Source organism: Nuphar pumila, chromosome 13 (genome assembly GCF_984573655.1).
Source record: "Nuphar pumila chromosome 13, dmNupPumi1.hap1.1, whole genome shotgun sequence".
NCBI classification, from domain to species: domain Eukaryota; kingdom Viridiplantae; phylum Streptophyta; class Magnoliopsida; order Nymphaeales; family Nymphaeaceae; genus Nuphar; species Nuphar pumila.
Genome location: NC_143261.1, coordinates 96,155,746 through 96,176,527, shown reverse-complemented (window position 1 = coordinate 96,176,527; position 20,782 = coordinate 96,155,746). Strand labels below are relative to the sequence as shown.

The 20,782-nt window shown below is 37.3% G+C and overlaps 1 protein-coding gene across 1 annotated transcript; it reads left to right on the top strand.

Moving 5' to 3' along the window:
* The first annotated feature begins 11,496 nt into the window (after positions 1–11,496).
* LOC149819315 (bifunctional TH2 protein, mitochondrial-like) lies at positions 11,497–20,561 on the top strand. Its single transcript, XM_089986379.1, has 7 exons — positions 11,497–11,915; positions 12,022–12,130; positions 17,043–17,333; positions 17,487–17,901; positions 18,002–18,277; positions 19,655–20,255; positions 20,357–20,561. The coding sequence occupies exons 1-6, from the start codon at positions 11,497–11,499 to the stop codon at positions 20,065–20,067; spliced, it is 1,923 nt and encodes a 640-aa protein (XP_089842505.1). The 3' UTR covers positions 20,068–20,255; positions 20,357–20,561.
* The last annotated feature ends 221 nt before the right edge of the window (positions 20,562–20,782 follow it).

Sequence of the window (20,782 nt, the reverse complement as noted above, 5' to 3'; positions counted from 1 at the left end):
ACCAATCCTACTGGAGCTTGTAATTAGGGGTGTCAATGGATTGGGTTTGGGTGGGATCCAGCCAGACTTGGATTAGATTTTTGGGTATGATATCAAGTCCGGACCTAGTTTAATCGGGTTCACAATAAAAAAACATACCTGGACCCCATAAGAACTACATGAACCAAACCTGGACCATGCCCTGCAAAACCATATTTTTATCATTTTTACATTGAAAATTTGTGGGTCTTAATTGAAACTCGGTTGGGGTCGGGGTCGGGATTGGGCATGGTGAATTTGCTAGAAATCAACCATTGGATTGTGTATTTTTTTGACAAAAAATGTGTTTTTTCTACAAAAAATGTGATTTTTCAATGCTTGAATATTTATAAAAATTATGTGCCATTGATTTTAAAGCCTTAAAACATCTGGTTTACGCATCAAAATCTGATGATTAAGAGTGAGTTTTTATGAAACCAAGCATGTAGATCACATTCGTATCGTTAGATTCCTGAGAAAAGAATAAAAAATCCATGAAAATCGTAGTTCACACATCAGTTTTTATAATTTTTAGTATTTATATGCTAGCTTGTAATTCTCTCTCTCTCTCTCTCTCTCTATCTATCTATCTATATATATATATATATATATATATATATATGTGTGTGTGTGTGTGTTGGGGGGGTGGGGGGGAGTGTGGGAGACCTTGTGCTTTGCTCTTTGTCTTTTTTTTTCTTTGAACTCAAATATTTTTCTTTGTCGTGAGGGGCGAACATATATTTTGGAGCATGCATTTGAATATTTATTACATGCATGACCATGTCTTGTCATTGGTGTTAAAAAATTGTAAAATGACAAACATTTCCATGTCGGAACTCATTTTTTTATTGAAATTTTCATTTAAGAATCCATCTTTTGCCTTATATTCTCAAAAAGGACGTTTCAGAACCCAACTTTTTTACTAAAAACTGTCAAATGGAGACTTGAAATAAATTTCATGGTTAAGATCCATGTAAGATATTTACAAGTCCTGTTTTATTACGCAATAAGAGCAGCTTTGTAATTTTACAATACATAATTCAAATTTAACTTGATTTAATCCAACCAAGATCTCCATTCGCTAGTTTTAATCAAAAGTTTGGTTCTGAAATGTCTTTTAATTAACATGTAAGCAAACAAAACATAGACTGATAGACAGAATATTGATCCTTTCTACTTGAAGGATGTAGGGATGCACACGGAACCGAGCTGACTTGGCTCGGTTAAAGCTCAGCTCAGGCTTGTCCGGTTCGTAAATGAGTCAAACTTGAACCATTGTATGAAGCTCGGATGAGCTATCATGCCAAAATGACCTGTGGAGTCTGATAAGGCTCGCTTTATTGCAAACCTTATATATATATATATATATAATATCTTTGCAAAACTGCATTATTACTATAATGGGTAAGGGCATTAGTCTTTATTAAGAACATGGTTTAGAATCCTGCCTTTTGCATCTTTTTTGCTGAGAACTTTTAGTATGTATAAAACTTTTTCAGTAATAATAAAAATAATTAAAAGACATCTTTTGGCATAATGGTAGGTCCTATTTTTGCAATTAATTTTTTTATAATAAATCTTGTTTAAGCTTGGCTCCGAGTTAGAGCCAAGCTTGGAAAAAGTGATTTTGAACCGAGCTGAGTTCAAACAAACCAGGCTCGGCTCAAACTTTGCTCGTATGCATTCCTAGAAGGATGCTAAAAATTTGATAACTGAGGTACGCATTCTCAGTGGGTAGAGAGGGATACTGAAGAAGCGACAGTGGATCAGGTACACTCACATTGCATACTTTAGTGTGCCGCTGCACCTGATTCACCCTCCATCTTTTGTTGACCCCACTGGTTATACCACAGAGATGGAGGGCAGTCAGATGCAGCAGCACACTCAAAAGTGTGCAATGTGATTGCACCTGCTCTCCAGGTAGGGCTATGCAAAGCACGACAGCTTTTAACAACGGGGCGGTTTGGTGTGTGGTTGCCTGGTTGGTAGGAGATGTCTGTGCACGTCTCCTGTGATGGGACGTTGCAGGTTCAAACCCATTGGATAATAACTGGTTGGTGTCTGCCTAACCCCCAGCTGGCCTTTCAAGAAAAATAAACGCAACATCTTTTATCACGTAACAAGAAAAATAAACCAAAGTGGTGATTTTTCCCCGTTATTAAAAAAAGGAAAGAAAAGCTATCATAAAACAAACTTCAAGAGCCATTGTCCCAGCTTATCCACAAGCTTCAGATGACGAGGCCCTATGACGAGGCCCTATGACACTGACCAGTGACCAATAAATCAACTTTTTGAGTTGTCATTCTTGTGTTAGATCCATACAAACAAGAGAGGTACGGCATCATGGTACAAAACCACATGTATTCTATCTCTTTAAATATAAATACAAATAAATAAATATATATATATATATATATATATATATATATTACTACAAGAAAAACTTTATTTAGCCATGAAAATAATCTATCGCACCGTTGCGACAGATTAACGATACAAAACTATCCGTACCTAAAATTTAAATTAATTGCATAATTTGCGACGAAAAAATTTCAGCGCCAATGTTGTCACTAATTTACGACGGATAAATTCTGTTTCATGCTCCGTCGCAATTTTGCGATGGATGAGCGACACTATTTTTTGTAGCTATTCCGTCACAAATTTGCGACGATGTTTGTGACATAATTTTTTTGTTGTTAATCCATCGCTGAATAACCCGTAAAACCTTAATGCGAGCCCCTTTTTTCTCTTTTTGTTTTATTCTATCGCCCGTCACCCACCGCTCGTCACCCGTCGGTCGTCGTCCATCGCCCGCCACCCTCTCATTCACCTCCTCCTTCTTGCCTCACTCTATCTCTCGCCGCCACCGCTGACCCCGAGCACCACCGTCACCTCCGTCCCCGAGCACCGACGCCATTGTGTGTTGTGTGCCAACGACCCTCAAACAACCCGATTAGTTGAGAATGCCTCGTGGTGCGACAGGGTTCGAACATGAATGAGCTCTCACCCTCTTTGACGCCGTGTGCAGCCGCCGCCGACTCCTGAGCATCGACGTCGTCGTGTGCTGTGTGTTGTCACCGTCGACCCCTGAGCACCGACGCCGCTGTGTGCCAATGACTCGACGACCCACAAACAACCCGATTCATTGACAATGCCTCGTGGTGTGACAGGGTCCGGACACGACTGGGCTCTGACCCTCTCTGATGCCTCCTTTCAGGGGACTTGGGTCCAGTCTGTCGATGAAGACGCTTCTACAAACTACAATTCGGTAGGCGAAGCCTATCGATTCTCAAGCTGAGCTATTCTCGGTTCACTCGTCGTTACTAGGGGAATCCTTGTAAGTTTCTTTTCCTCTGCTTATTGATATGCTTAAATTCAGCTGGTGGCATCACCTGACCTGGGGTCGCTAAGCTGATACGCGTAATCACCTTTAAAGTTCCAGCAAACTTCTGACGCTTCATGCGAACTGTGACAATCCACCGTACACAAAGTGGACGACTATGGTAATCTCTTGCTTACCTCACCGCATCGTGCCGTGAGCCAACATTTCAGTCGATGACACACCGATAAAAAAGGCACCGCAGGCCAATCCTCAGTTTGTATATTTATGCTTTGCAGGTGCGTAGCTGAGCTAATTGCGCGATACTTAGTGTTAAGCATCACATGCAGATAAAAATGCTATGCAAAAAGAAATAAAAAAATGCAAAGGTAAAAGCATGCAAATCAGTTAAATACCCATAGTGAGTAAGTGATGCAGGCACATCACAAGTTATTTAATTTCTTGAATGCAATACTTTTTTGTTCACACACTCACTTAGTTGTAGATATCTATGACTGCTTTGTTGGAGTTCAGAGATCATGATGAACATGATTTGAATGTATGAAAATATAAGTGATCTTATTTTTTGAGTTCAGATTTCATTTTAGTCATAGTAGTAGTTAGTGAGATATTGGAGTGTATTTACTACATGTACATATTTGACATTGTTTTGATATGATTGATTTGAATGTGTTTCAATGTTTGATGTAATTGTATCAATGCTTGCATGAAGTTATTTTCAATTTGATTATGCTTTTTATGTGACATTATATCATGAAAATATGCTTCAAATGAATGTATTGTGTTGATGAATGTGATTTCATCATTCTAAATATTCTTATGATGAATATAAATATGATGTGATGGTTTTGTAAATGAAACTATTAAGTTATCTACGTTTGTATCATCTTGTGATTGAATGATATATATATATATATATATATATATATATATATATCAAATCATTACATTCATCATAAATGCATGATGAATTAGATATTTTCTTCATTATAGCATTCTTATGATTCTCTTTTAACTGGTTAGGATAATATCCGTAATATCATAGAGCAAAATGACTCTAAACCGTGAATAAATGTACCGTAGGATACTTGACAATGGGGTATCCCTTGAATATATGGATGATGTTGACTGTTTTATTGAATTTGCAATGACAAGTGTCAATATAGTGGATCCCACTAGTCGGATCAGGTGCTCCTGAACAATGTGTAAGAACAATCGATTTGTAAATAAAAAATAATAAATGTTTAGTTCATGTAAAAACACACACAAATATATATTTTTTAAATAAGTCTAAGACTATATGATATATGAAAGATAAATGGTCTATAAGTTATTCTTACATTAAACGTAAATAATAGCGAGTGAGAGCAGTCCGGCCGACATCATACACTAAATACACTAATAAGAAAAAGTTTTTTTTTTTGAATAATCCAAAGAAACACCTCCCAAAAAAATAAAAAATCACCGGCCGCGCAACAACCAAGGATCACCGACCTCTTGTTTGAGCTACTAATAAGAAAAAGTTAACAGAGGCTAAATTGTTGATTTATTCTTTTTGGCCTCCTTTCAGGCAACATCAAAGAGGGCGTTTCATCGTGATTAATTGTCTTTTTTGCTAGGCCAGCTGGCTGGGCCCTAATCATATCACTACTAATTTATATGTTGAATCATAAGGACATATGAAAGATCTTACAGGCTGTTGAAATAGGGACCATTCCTCAGGTGCATGCATATTTTTGTACTAACCAATATTACTAGAGCTTGTAATTAAGGGTGTCAATGGGTCGGGTTTGGTTTCAATCCAGTCAGGGCCAGACTTGGATTAGATTTTTGGGTATGGTATCAAGTTGGGAGCCAGTTTAATCGGGTTCACAATTAAAAAACAAACCCAGACCCTATAAGAACTACATGAACCAAACCCAGACCATACCTTGTAAAACCATATTTTTATCATTTTTACATTGAAAATTTGTGGGTCTTAATCAAAACTTAGTTCAGGTCTGGGTCAGGTATAAAATTTCACAAACTATACCCGGGTCCATGTATTAATCGGACCTTCGAGTCTATACCCGGGTCTTCTTATTTATCACCATACCCAGACCCTATAGAGTTTGGTTCAGGTAGGGTCCGAGTAAACCAGGCCCGTTGCCACCCTAGTTGTAATGTTTGAATCATGATCAGGATTAGGTGTATTTTGGTGTCACGTGAAACGTGACCAAGTTCTGAAAAGTGTAAATATTGCTGCACAAGAAACACGAACAAGATCATGAACTAGGGCGACTTTTGCACTACTAGTCTAATTAATGCATGTGGAGGCCATTGTTTGGTGTATTAGTAAAGTTGTTTGGCCACCAGTGAGAGGTCATAGGTTCGAACACTGATGCGTCCACATCTTGCAAAAGGCCGAAAGCTAAAACGAAGGGTGCCAATCTGGTTGTGGGTGACCTGTAAATGTCACTAAGTTGACGGGACGTCACAAGTTTGAAATCCATGTCACAAGGTCCAAGCTGGGAGTACTCTCCAAGATCTGAAAAGCGTACGTCACAAGAAACGCGAACAAGATCATGAACTAGGGCTACTTTTGCCCTACTAGTCTAATTAATGCATGTGAAGGCCATTGTTTGGTATAATAGTAAAGTTGTTTGGCCACCAGTGAGAGGTCATAGGTTCGAACCCTGATGCGTCCGCATCCTGCAAAAGGCCGAAATTTAAAACGAGGGTTGCTTATCTGGTTGGGGTGGCCTGTAAATGTCAACAAGTTGATGAGACATCACAAGTTCAAAACCCACGGGTGGTGTAGCAAGGTCCAAGCTGGGAGTATTCTCCAGTGGGAAAGGAGGACCTCAAGAATCAAGATCACGATTAGGTTTGGTGTCACGTGAAACATGACTCAGTTCTGAAAAGCATGCATATTGCTGCGCAAGAAACGCGAACGAGATCATGAACTAGGGCTACTTTTGCCCTACTAGCCTAATTAGTGCATGTGAAGGCCATTGTTTGGTGTAATAGTAAAGTTGTTTGGCCACCAGTGAGAGGTCATAGGTTCGAACCCTGATGCGTCCAGATCTTTCAAAAGGCCGAAAGTTAAAACGAAGGGTGCTTATCTGGTTGCGGTGACATGTGAAAGTCACCAAGTTGGCGGGACGTCACAAGTTCAAAACCCACGGGTGGTGTCACAAGGTCTAAGGCTCTAAGCAGGGAGTACTCTCCTGTGGGTAGGGGGGACCTCAAGAGTTTTATCAACCGCCCCATCCTGCGTATCAAATGTGGGACAGCACACAGGCAGGGACCGTTCAGTCCCTGCACGGGTGTGTCCCGCATATCAAACACACCCATTACCACTCTATGATTTCAGGGACATCATCCGTATTTGACCTTAATAAATGGTGACAACAAAGCTTGCTTAAAAGGGCGGTGTCCTAATATTTTGCATGTTTTTTGTTTTCTTTGTATATTTTATGTGTATGTCAATCAGGGTTGACCTGAACCCGCCCATATCTAATAACCGGGTTCGTGTTTTGATGGGACTCAAAAATAAAATCCCAAACCTGGACTCACATAATTTCAGAAATTTATTTTTATTAAAAATATATATAATACTCAGGCCGGGTCAGGTACCGACAAAAAATCATGACACAAATCGAGCCCTCATATTGGATGGATGGGGTTTGGGTCGACCCGAATATTATTCAAGTTCGTATTTTCGATGCCCATTCTCGGGAATTCAGATTTGGGTCTGTTTCTGGTGGGTGTACCTAACCCCAGCTGGCTTATCCTAAAAAAAGGGCAGCCTCCTAACATTGTCAGTACTTACATGCCCTGTGGCTGCCTTCCTCTGCTTATTTTTGTCCTTTTGATCGTTCAAAGGCAATTCAATTGGTAGTAAATCTCTTTTTTTTTTGCTTTAAAACAGCAAAAGAACGTCATAGTTACATCGCTCTATAGTTCTTTGTTCGTAACTATACCACTTTTCAAGACCGGAGCTATTACTCAGCCATTATATATATATATATATATATTGTTAGAGCATGATCTATCATGCCCGTCATTTCTAAAGTAAATAAAACTGGACCCTCACCCCATATAAGATCCAAATAAGTAATGAGTTCTAAAGGATGAATAAATTCATGGCCAAATAATTCTTTTATGATGCATTTTCATGGCCAAATACCTTACAATTTTGTCTGAGAGATCAAATGGTATAGTTCATTCTAGCCAGTCACTTGCGTTTTAGAATAGGAACAGTTCTTGGGGGTGTAGACATTCATGCCCCAAATGGATCAAGACCAATGTCACAAATCCAGATATCAGGATTTTTGCGACAAGTTTCATGATAAATTAGAAAATTTTGTTGCCTTGGGAAAATCTCTGAAAAATTAGCAGCATATATATAATTTAAAAATAAGAAATTATTCAAAAATTTAAAGAAACATATGTAAATATGAGCAATAAAAAAGTAATAATATCTCTATAAAATCCTGATGTTTTAAATAGAAAATATTTTGAAAATGTCAAGAGTTTATCAAAATTATATATTTTTTGATGTATTAGAGACTGGTACAGTTCAGGACCTAACTATATATATGATGTTTAATCAAAACTGACTTTGTGATCCACCAAGATCCCATAGCTAAAGAAGAAACTAAAAATAAAAGTCGAAGAGGAAAGCAGTCTGATCTGGGGTCTATACCAATGTTGTCAGTATCGGTATCGGCCCTGAATCGTTTGGCCACCTATTCAGCTGTATCGGCCCCCATACCGATACTCAAGTGAATCGTTTTGTATTGACCCAAAAATAAGAAAAAATTATTACATATCAATCATAACGTGACACATTAAAGCCATTAAAATAATTACAAAATAATATTAATTTTTTTTTTGTATTTTTTATATTTATTAAAAAATAGCCTATTCGGGCTTGCAGTGTATCGATTTTCTGCATATACTATTCGTATCGGCCGATACAGGATGATACACACAGATACACACAGATACTGATAACATTGGTCTATACAGAAACCAACTCAGGCTTGACTAGGATCTGACTCAGACATAGATTGGTTTACATGTACCAGTTCCATATCTGACAAATACCTTCTCATACTGTTTTAGGTTGGGGTGGGTGGGTTCAGGTCGGGTTTGAGTTTTGTTTTGTTAGACCCATTTTAGAAATGGTAGACCCATATAAGTTAATTTACTTGCATATGTTTGGTTAAGAACAGTGCAAGTGCAGAAAACATTACCAAAGGGGCATAGCTTTCAAATATAATTTTTTAATGACGAGAAACCCTTGCCGGGTCACTTAATGGGCCTGCCCCTCCAAGGTAAAACCGGGTTGGGCATGATTTTCGAATGGGTCACGGTTGGAAGGAGGGCAGATCAGGCCATATTGAGCACGCCATATGTCACTTGGGAACCATGTATCTCACTTGGTGACTGTGAAACTAAGGCGAAAAAGTTAGAAAATGGCCCACTTTGATCCTCCATAAACTCATGGGCATCTTGGAATCAAGAAGATTCTCCTATTCTCCAAAGGGGTTTGGCATAGTGGGATGGGACCTAGGCTGCTAGGCAGTTGATCTAGGTTCAAACCCCATGGGCGTCACCCCTTGCACAAGCCGAAGCGTGGCGACTCCCTGAGAGCAAGGGATAAGCGATAGAGTTTTATGCTGCCAGGACAGTTGGAATCGAACTGGCATTGGCCATGAGCTGGTGTCGTTTTGTAAAAATGTAAATGACTCTTTTGATGCTATTGAGTTTTTTCACATGTTTGTACGATTTTCACATCTGTATCAGAAATTTTCTCCGTATATATAAAGGGTGGAGAAATGTCTTGTTTGTAATTTTCATGCTTTTCATATCGATGTGTTATGAATATTCAATCTTTCCATGAAAAATTGTACAGCTTCCAAACGTAGTCTAATACCATGAACTGCTGCACTATCAGAAGATCAAAACAATTCCATCAAAAGAATCTATAGACGTAGAATACAAGATTAATATAAAAAAAAAAAGAAAACAATAAAAAATGTATATAGACAGCTAATTAAACTGTCAGTAGTTAAATGCAATATAAAGTTGAAGTATGCCAAGGATTGGACACCCATGCAGAGTGACAAAAGTTAAAAACAGCAAAATCTCCGCAGGAAAAAACTCGAGAGATTTTGAAAATTTTATAAATCTCTTGTTTTTTTGGTAAAATCTGGGGAATAAAAAAATTTAAAAAAAATAATATATATATATATATATATATATATAATTAAGAAAATATAAATAAAATTAACACATTTAAAAACAAAAATCTCGAGAGTTTTTGTGATAAATATCTTTTAAAAATATAAATATCACGATATTTGTCAGGGTTTGAAAATCTCATGAGAAATTGTTGTTTTAAACTTTCAAGCAATTTCTTGCGCTATATCGGCGAGATTTTTTATAAATCTCACTATATTTGTCATGGAGCACCCATGTCATGTACAAGTTATGCCTTAAACCAAGCATTGAAAGAAACCAATTTTTAAAATAAAAATAAAACTAAAAATAAAAATAAAAATAAAAATAAAAATAAAAATGCTAACTTTCTTTTCTTTGGTAATTATAATAAAAATAAAAAATTTAAAAAACAGAATAAGAAATTCATTGATCCAAATTTATAAAAGAATTCATTGTTTGTTGTGGGATGCTCGAGATCCTCAATTAGATAATGATGCGGCAATCCCTCATTTGGGGTATCCAAAATTGAATTGCCAATTTTCTTCTATCTATGAAAGAATCCAAAACAATGGAGTTGGCAACAAGAAATGGGTGGATCCGGTTTTATTTGGTATCCATGTTGATTCGCCTGGATTCGGTAATCCCATTCCAGATCCAATTAGCCAAAAAACCTTGTTTCCATTTTCACATCTGAATCCAAACACATGTAAATTCACATCGGGTAAGGGTTGAAAGCTAATCGGATCATGATAGGGTGATCGCTTTTCCCATCAAACATGAACCCGAATCTAAACCCCCAAAAGGCTGAACCTGATTGCATTAGGATTCGGTGATGCCTAAACTGATTCCGACCCGTTTTGGTTCCTACTCCACTAATTCAGCTCCTGGACCCCTCCAGGGTCCAGATCCAAACAGCGACCCCCATTAACCCTTAGAAGATCATGGGTAAGACCGTCAGCATAGGCAAAACTACAAGGGCTAAATGGTCACACCAAAAAGCCATAAAATGTAAACAGATGAGACACTTAACCACCAACTGCCGGCTTACTCAGCCTCACGGGAAGACCGTGAAATGCAAAAAAGGCGCCGGCCAAGCTACCAAAAAGGAAAATAAAAAAAGTTATATTTCTTTTCTTTTTTTTCACGTAAGTACCTATCTTTTACATGACATTTTAAGTACATAAGTTTTATAAAATTCTTGATACATACCCATCGTTCCATCAAAACTGCCAAACTAGGACCTGTGGTGGTTGGCTCACTTCAGAAAAAAAAAACTTATATTTGCAGATTAAAATAAAATATTTGCCTTTGATACCGATTTTTTTAATTATATATTACAAATATTATAGCTGTTTGCCATAGGTTGTATAGGATAAGCAGGTTTATTTTCATAAAAAAATATTGATATAAAATTGACAATAACTTAGATAAATTTAAAATCATGTTTGTCTCAAAATATCATGATACTAACCCAATAAAATTCACATTTTAAATTTATTAAATTTATATAGTTTTATTTCCATATTATTTATAGTTTTATCTTGCAATTTTCAATTTATTCCCAATTTTTTTTTTCAAAAGATGTAAAATTTTAATTTATCACGACATTTTCCTTCATTTATAAATTAGCAGAGAAGCGCTTTCATGGTTAATTACTTTCAATTTTTGCTAGTATTTACTCTTACAAATGTATCTGTTTTTGCATTTACAGCCCAATTATGAGTAGCTTAGGGAATTATAAATTAATTAACTCATAACTGGATAGAGGTGATAGTGGGTCTTTTTTCTTTGTCAAATACACAAAAAGATAAGGCTTTTCTTGTAATATTCAAAATATCAAGTCATGATCCGGAATTATCATATAAGGTAGTCAGTTTGTAGAATTTTGACTCTTTTTCCTGCAACTAGTTTTAGAAATTTCTCAGATGCACTCGCTATTTCATAAATTCTCAAATCTCGCCTCTCCCTTTAAATTCCTTCCCTCCCTCGGTCTTCTTCCCGACTCTGCGTCCTTCCTCCGATCGTTGTCTTTCTTCTTCCTCAAAACCCTGGGGTTTCTCCGGAAACCGTCGACGGAAAGGCGTACGGCATCGCGGAGAGCCCCCGGCAGCGGGGATTTCCTGCCCGGCGTCGGCGAGGGCGTCCTGCCGGGGGTGGGCTCGATGGGTGTGGCCGGGGAGGAGGGCTCTGCGGCTAAGCGATTCTGGATCAAGTTCCAGAAGGAATCTCTCTTTGCGATGTACAGCCCGTTTCTGGTCGGATTGGCGTCGGGGACGCTCGACTTGGGGGCGTTCCGGCACTACATTGCTCAGGATGCCCATTTCCTTCGGGCGTTCGCGCATGCGTGAGTTTCTTGGGGTTCTGGTTCGGTTCTTGCGCGGGGTTGTGATTGATCGGTTTGGTTTGGCGTTTTACTGTCAGTCTTTGATGGATTTTGGGTGGGTTTTTAGGTACGAGATGGCCGAAGAATGCGCGGATGATGACGACGCGAAGGCGTCGATCTGCGAGTTGAGGGAAGGCACTTTAGAGGAGCTCAAGATGTACAATTCTTTCGCGAAGGTGAATCTTTACTCTTTAGTTCGGGGTGTTTGATGGGTTTGATCGGCCTTGGGTTTTACGAGCGTATTTTGCTTCAAATTTGCTTAAACTTCTGCTGTGCCTGTATCCTTTTCTTAGGAAGATTGTTTATGATCGTGTTTTCTTGCTCTGATGATTTCCTTATGAATCTGAGTGTCTGTGTTTTCTTGGTCTGATGGTTGTCTTATGAGTCCGAGTCATTTGAAGCTTTGGTAGTGGTTGTTTCCTCGTATGGTGTAATTGATGATCCTTATCGCGACAATTTGTGAGCTATTACCGCCATTTAATTGGTTCTTAAAACCTGAAGAAAGAGATTTGGATTATTCATGAATGTCAATATCATTATTTGTTAATGAAATTAGCGTCGTCCTTTTTGTTAGGGGGTCGAATCGCCGTTATTTGTCCTCTTTCTCTCTCTCATGTATGTGGAAGGGCGGCCGAGTTTTCCCTTTCTTTTTTTCTGTTTTGATGTGGTGGGTGGTTTAGGTGAATGATACAATGTAGGAAGTTAGTTGGGTATTTTGTCCAATTTGTGACAACCACGGGCTAGAGTTTTTAAATTTTTCATTTCGTTTCTTTTTCTGGTTGGGGGAATGATGATTTCGATGTTGGTTCCATTCTCTACGTGGAATATTACATGATGGGTTGCAGTTTGTGGAGACTATTTTTATTATCTCCTATTTAAACAAGCGTGTTTTTTGGTTATTCCCCTGCCAATTATGTGTTCTATTTGTGGTCTTCCCCATAGTCACAAAAGTTAAAAAACGGCAAAATATCTTTTTTCAAAAACTCGAGAGAATTTGAAAATTTTCATAAATCTTGATTTTTTTGGCAAAATATAGGCAATAAAAAAATAAATTAAAAATATATAAAATAAATTTTTATAAGAAAATATTAATAAAAAATATTTGAAAATAAAAACACATGTTTTTTTTCATGATAAATAGTTGTTAAAAATGTAAATATCGTATTTAAATCATGGTATTTATGTTTTTTCATAAATCTAGTGATATTTTAAAGATCTTGCGAGAAATCGCCATTTAAAACTTTCAAGCAATTTCTATCGATATTATAGCAAAATTTTCAGAAATCATGCGATATTTGTCACTATGGTCTTCCCTCCTGTCCACCTCCCTTACTGATATTAGATATAATCAGGGGCGGAGCCACATGGTGGGTAGGGTGGGCACTTCCCACCCTGACCTAGAAAAAAAAGCTCAAACCTTATCCTGACTGCAGGTGGGCATTGCCCCGGGTCGGGGTGCGCACCACTCATGCTCGACCCAAATAGGTCAGGGCATAGTTGGCAAACTAGTTCGAGTCAAGTCAAACCGTTGACTCGGCGACTCGGGCTGAGCAGACACCCTAACAATTTCTGATCTGAAGTAAAACCGGAAGTTGCCAAAAACTAGTGAAAGTTCTGCATAAACCAGTGAAACTCGTCCGAGTGGTGAGTTTTTGAAGAATCATACGAGTTTTGCATGTTTCCTTATTTTGTTTTTTAATATTTTATATGTATTTTTTATTATTTATAAAATTTGTTTATAAAATATACGAAAAAATCAGAGTCGTCGACGTTAATTGGCCCAGTCTTGCCGAGTCACAAGTTGGACCCAAACGATTTTTGGCTGAGTCACCCGGTGGGCCAACTGTGGGTCAGGGTGACCCCGAGCTGAGTGTGGCAAGTACGTACCCACCCCTTTCTCTAGACTCTGTTCCTTTGGTTAGACAATTAGGTTTTCTTATTTTCAGTTAGAATAAATTTATGATTTTTTTTAATTAAAGTATTGATTTTGTCTTTTCTGAATGATATAAAATTATAAATGTTTAATTAGACATACCCACCCCTCTCTCTGGACTCTATTCCTTTGGTTAGACAATTAGTTTTTTTTTTTTTTTTCAGTAGAATAAATTTATGATTTTTTTAATTAAGGTATTGATTTGGACTTTTCTGAATTATAAATAAATGTTTAATTAGGGGGTTTAGTTTTTTTTGTTCTTTTTCTTAAGAATTTTCTGATAATAGCATGAATGTTTTGATTTTAAGGGTTTTATTTGATTTTTGTTAGCATGATGTATGATGCTTGTTAGGGATTTTGTTTTTTATTTTATTTTTTAAATGAAATGAATATTTAATTAAGGTTTTAAGGTTTTTGTATATTTTTTAATTAGCAATTAGGCATATAATGAATGTTTGATTTTAGTTAGAATATTAAGTTTTTTTTTCAATGAACATAAATCCATGAAATTTTCAGAGATTAGGGTATTGGTTAGCATTTTTCCAAATGCTGCAAATGTTTATTTACAATATTTTGGTTTTTTGTGATATTTTTTCTTTTTTATATATCATTAAGCAAGATTCTATTAATGAATGCTTGATTTTGGTTATTACTTATTAAACCTCTAAATCTTTGATTTTTTTACAATTTAAGTTTTTTATTTGGTTTCTTAAATGCCATGAATATTTAATTAAGCATTTTTGTCTTTTTTATTTCAATCAATATTAAACATGGTTTCTTGAATACATGCTTGGTTTTGGTTAGAATTTAGGGATTTTATGTTTCTTTTTCAATTAACATATTTATCTATGAATCGTGTTAGAATTCCGGATTTGTTTTTTTACTGTGCATTTGTGCCTACCCTAGTTTAGATTCCGGGCTCCACCCCTGGATATAAGCTTAGACATCTTTGCAATTCAAGCCCCGGTCCATGCAAAGAACCCAAATTGGAAACCATGCTGTGAAACTGCACCCAAGACTCTACTTTCTTTTTCCTATATTGCGATAATATGACTCATTACCTTTGTTGTTTTACTTTTTTTTTTCTTTTAATTGGTCTGACTGACTTTTAACTTATTTTCAATAATGTGAGTTTTCTTGGGGTCGAATCAAATAGCTGGATGGTTAGCCTCGCGCTATCATAATTTACAGGTCTCGGGTTCCATTCCAGAGGAGTTATCTCCCAGCTTGCCTGTCAAAAAACAGAAAAAGTACGTGGGCTTGGACACAAGGGAACCTTGAGCAAGACTTGTAAATGAAGTACTTAAATCTAAGATGAGATATTCCATCAACTGAAGTTCTCGTGAGTAATATTAATCTATCTGGTCTCCCTCGTGTCATGCCTATTCAATGGGCATGAACAGTGTGTCATGATGCAATGAATAACATGGTGCACAGGGTTCCTATTGGGTATTGAATCATTTGGAACTCTTCAATTTTCACCAAAACTTCTGTAGTCTACACATGCAATGCCAAAGCACATTGGCGGAAGCCTGGAAGGCCATGTTTGCTGGGGCCTTGAATTGCTAGGTACCTAGAGAGTGGAGACTACATAAGAATCACATGCGATGCTTGCATTTGTGTGTGTACTTTCGAGTGAGGGAGTCAGAAAACTAACGTCAAGATAAATGTGTGTGCTTCTGTGACTCATAGGTCATGCAGATTGCTAGATATGGAGAACCAGTGCATTAGAGTTCAGTGGGTTCAGTAAAGTTCCATGACCTATTATGCATGTTGTTGGGTTACAGGCAGCATATATTTCATTTGCATGCCTGTGAGTATATCAATGCCTAACTATGGATTCTTAGTCTATTTGATATCAGTTTTAATGATGGTCTATCATGTTGTATGGGGTTGCAATAATATGACAAATGTATCATACAATGCTACCATTTTTGCAATTTTGGCATTAGGTTTTTTGAGTTTTGGTGGCTTTTGAAGTTTGTTGGGGCTTGAGCGCTTTTCAGATGGAGTGTGGCCTAAGTATTTTTATGCATTAATATCATTAGGTTTTTGAGTTTTATTTGCTGGGCTTTTGGCCTTGCACATTTTTTTATTTGGAGTTCGAGCCCCTTTCTCTCTTGATCGTATAGGTCCTCTCTCTCCTGCTTTTTTTTTTCTTTTTTTCCCCTCTTCCTATTATGGTTTCTTCTTTTGCAACAGCAAATGGAAGAACCCTTACATGGTGAGTGGGTAGGAAAGCAAATATGTGAAAGTCCTAGGTATGTATCAGGAGGGTGAATGGCTGAAGGCTTAAAAGAGAGAAGAAACTTAACTGAATGAGCGGATTAATGGATGTGTTACTATAGAGCTACTTACAGACGAGTCAACCTTCAATGGAAACATTTTGCATCGCGTAGGATCCACTTCCAGCTATTCTACATGGTATCTACTGGTTCTCTCATCTCTGTGTAGCCTACTTTTTCATTCCCTTTGCTGCTTTCACCAAGATCCTTTTAGTTGCATCCAATTTATCTTGCTAGTTTTGACTTGCTTCATGATAGAGGGGAACTTGTTCATGTGGCTGTCTAGCAATGAGAAGGGGAGGGAGCCTGTTAACAGTCTCAAGTAGGGCTTTGACCAAATCACAATGCTTGTCAACTTTATTCATTTAGCAACACTACATTGCACCAGCAAATCAACCAACTAATTCTTTTGTTCTGCACTTACAGTATGTTGTTCAGATACCATGCAATGGATCAGGCTTTGTGAGGTTGTCTGTATCTATTTTGCTTGTATGCTAGTAACAATAAACATGTAATCTGTAAAGATGGAAATGCCTGATGGCAGGATTATAGTCTTTTATGTCTGCTTAGCAGTATCTTTGGTTGGTATTCCTTGTACTTATTCCAAATGAATCTATGTATGCTCTGTCCAAGTATGGATTGTTGATAGACCTAAGTGGTGTATGGTTCTGTAGAGTCTATAGAAAACATGGAAACATGAGGTGAGGTGGATTGTCTTTCTGAGTTGATTTGTTTCTTCCTTCTGTATGCTTATATAGTTCATTCTATCATAGCACTATCTTAAGAATTTTATATTATAGAATCTGTCTGGTTGGGTCTCACGTGAGAATGAGTTTGATGGTGTTTCTCTGAAGCTAGTTCCTTTTTCAGGCATGGGGCGTTGACCTTGTCAAAGAAAGAGCTCCTAGTTCTGCGACAGTCAAGTATACTGAGTTCTTGTTGACAACAGCAGCTGGCAAGGTTGAAATTGGAAAAATTCCAAGCAAAATTGCAACACCTTTTGAGAAGACAAAAATTCCTGCTTACACTGTGGGCGCTGTGACCCCTTGCATGAGGCTTTATGCCTTTTTGGGTAAGGAGCTGAAGAGAGTTTTGGATCATGATGCCAGCGACCACCCTTACTGGAAATGGATTGAAAATTATGCCTCTGAAAGTTTTGAGGTTAGTATGGCCTTTTTCAACCGATTTTTAAGTTTTCTATATCTGGTGAATTGCTTGCTGATATTGTTATTATAAATATCAGAAATGGTATGTTGTAGAAAAGCTTTTTTCCTACTCCTTTAGCTGACTTCTCTCTCTCTCTCTCTCTCTCAGACATCAGCTCAGCAGACAGAGGAGTTGCTTGACAAACTCAGTGTTTCGTTGACAGGCGAGGAGCTTGAAGTTATAGAAAGACTTTATCATCAGGCCATGAAACTTGAAATTGAATATTTTGATGCTCAACCCGTGGCTCAGAGAAGTTTAGTCCCTTTCTCCAGGGCTCATGACCCAGCAGAACAGCATTTTGTTATATTTTCTGATTTTGATTTGACATGTAGTATCCTGGATTCATCTGCCATTTTAGCAGAAATTGCAATATTATCTGCACTGAAAATGGAACAGGATGAATCTGATACCTCAAATCCTCGGAAATCATCTGTGGATTTAAGGAAATCATTGGATGCTTTGTCAAGGCAATACACTGAGGAGTATGAACAATGTATAGAAAATATTGTGCTATCTGAAGAAGGTATATCTCACATTTAGATAAACTATCCTAGAGATCTGATAGGTTTATAAAAGTGTTTAATTTTGTAACAAAGCATTTGTTCTTATTATGTACTTTTCAGGAATAACCACACAATGTATGTACAAAAGCCTGTATAAGGCACTTGAGCAACTTTCTGAATTTGAAAAGCGGGCAAACTTAATAATCATCGAGTCTGAAGTACTGAAGGGCCTGAATTTGGAGGATATTAAGCGGGCAGGAGAGTGTTTAATACTTCATGATGGTTGCACAATTTATTTCCAGCAGATCATACAAAAGAAGGACGAGTTGAACTTAGATATTCATATACTTTCATATTGTTGGTGTGCAGATCTTATTAGGTCGGCTTTTTCATCAGGTAAGTTGTTTATCATCGTTTCTGCCATGAAAAGAACCCAAGACTCAGGAATGATTGGTTTATCATTGGGACACAATTTGATGGACTTACTGTCATGTATGGGCATGTGTATTGCATATGTGTTCATTTGTATGCCTCTTTCTCTGTGCGTGTGTGAGCAATCAGCAGGGGCTCATTTAGTTGCCTTGTGTATGTGGTTATTATGTGCTTTATGTGATGTATTAAACTCTGAACGGTATAGAGATGTTTATCATCTGATTGATGTGCATTTTTATGTGCACACATGTTTTTTATTCATTGACCTGTCCTTGTAGACATGAATCTGAATTTGAATATCTTTCTGTAGGCCTTTATATTTTCTGTGTTGCCTCCCTTTGTTTAGCATATGCCTGCTGTATCTAGAGGATAATTTACTTTTGGAACTGATTATTATTGGTGATAATTTTCATGTAATGGCATACTTTCTGAGTGTTCCTTCAGAGATCGTGGCTGAAATGTGCTGCATTTTGGAATTATTATTTTTCAATATGGAGTTCTTTTTTTTTTTGCTGCATTCTTTTTCTTCTGGAATGGGAAAATCACAAATATATAAAACTACATTAGAGAAGTGCTTTTGGTTTTTTTGATTGAGATAGGTCTTGTTCGTTCACCATTAGCTCATGCTATGGGCTTCTGCCTGTTTTTGGTTGTCCTACCGCTTGGGAGGTCCATTATTGGTCCCTTGAGCATCTTCAAGCCGTACTTGTGGTGCTACATGAAAATTCTTCTATCTTGGAACTATAATTGATTGGTTCCCCATAGTAACTGGCAAATTGCATAACCTGCTATCAGCATTCATGTGACAGAATCATCCTAGAATTACTGCTGTTAAAATAGAAATAATATTAGCTTCCAGCTCGATTGCACACCACATGTACACATATTGAGCTAGGGTCTTTGCGTGCACCATAAATCACTGCATTGTTCCAGAAGTTTGAGTAGGTTGATATAGTCAAGTTGTTTGGATCAAAAGAACAACTTACAAAATTTTTGGCATAATATCAAAAATATAGTAAATTTATATGTTCGGAGAGTGATGTAATACAAAATTATGACCACATTTATTAGCAAATGGTTGTTAGGTTTTTCTATGAATCATATGAATATTCATGTTTATGAGTTGAAGTTCACCAACAATAAAAGTGTCAGGTATCAACAGTATATTCACAAAAAAATGATACCATATGAACATAAGCATGTTCAGCTTAACTCTTTGTAATATTACCTAGTGCCTGATATTTTTGTTAGAGAAGTAGCACTTTACCTTCTTTCAATGGCCATTTCATGCCACTTTGTTAAAAGGAGTGCTCAGAAATTGCGACTTTCTTTGATGTGCAGATGGTCTTGAAGTTCTGAATATACACTCAAATGAATTTGTATATGATCAGTCCATCTCCACTGGTGAAATAGTCAGGAAGGTGGAATCACCTCTGGATAAGGTCCATGTTTTTAAGGATATCTTGAAGAACTGTAATGATGATGATAAGCATTTGTCTGTTTATATTGGAGACACTGTAGGCGACTTGCTCTGCCTGCTGGAGGCAGATGTTGGTATTGTAATTGGTTCTAGCCCTAGCCTTAGGAGGGTAGGAAGTAGGTTTGGCATCTCTTTTGTGCCTTTGTTTTCAGGGGTTGTGAAGAAACAACGAGAATTTGTTGAAGGGGGGTTTTCAAATTGGAAGCGGCAGAAGGGGGTTCTTTATACCGTCTCTAGTTGGACAGAAATACATGCCTTTATTTTGGGATCATAAATCATTTCCAATAATTTTTCTCGTTTTTCCCATTTTGTTCTCATTGATTGGAATATTGGTCTGATTTTGATATCTAGATATAGAAGTAGACATTAGTTGGTGGCTGATTTTACAAGTGCCACTCTGTAGTTGGACTCCTGTGATTATGAATTCCTGCTTGTCCTCTGGAAAGTTCATGGCATTTCTGGGTAATTCTTTTATCTCTTGTATCATCTATTGCTCCACACCACCTTTCCTAAGATCTCTTTCTGAAACATGCCTGATAGATTGTCATTTTCAACTAATGCAGGTGGGAGGTTCCAGCCCGTGCAACCCTTGGGAGGGAGAACTTGTATGTGATGTTGAAATTGTTAAGTTTTGCATTTGTTCTCTTTTATTTTCTTTGCTGCTTGAGAAGAGAACAGTCATTATTTTGTAAAAGATGAACCGACCCAAGTTTGTAAACTACAAAAATTGATCAATGTTTTGAATCGATCATGTAGATGTTCAATATATACTTGATCTTGGGGTGTATAAGTTTTGCTGTTAAGGCAATGAATAGTCTCCTGATTCCTGTCTATTGTTAGCTTTTTGTCTTTCCAGCTTTCTAGATCAAAGTTCTGTTTGTACTCAGTAGTGCTAATCAAAGGCACCCTCCCTTCCTGACTTAATGAACCTCCCACTAGCTGTGTGCTTATTTCAGATTTGGATGGTCGCATCCTTGTTTTATATCTGG

Bases quoted from the DNA above. Each gene is read 5' to 3' on its own strand.
- LOC149819315 (XM_089986379.1), top strand. From the start codon at position 11,497: ATGCACTCGCTATTTCATAAATTCTCAAATCTCGCCTCTCCCTTTAAA. The intron at 17,902-18,001 runs GTATATCTCACA...TGTACTTTTCAG, and splicing joins TATTGTGCTATCTGAAGAAG to GAATAACCACACAATGTATG. The intron at 18,278-19,654 runs GTAAGTTGTTTA...TTTGATGTGCAG, and splicing joins TAGGTCGGCTTTTTCATCAG to ATGGTCTTGAAGTTCTGAAT.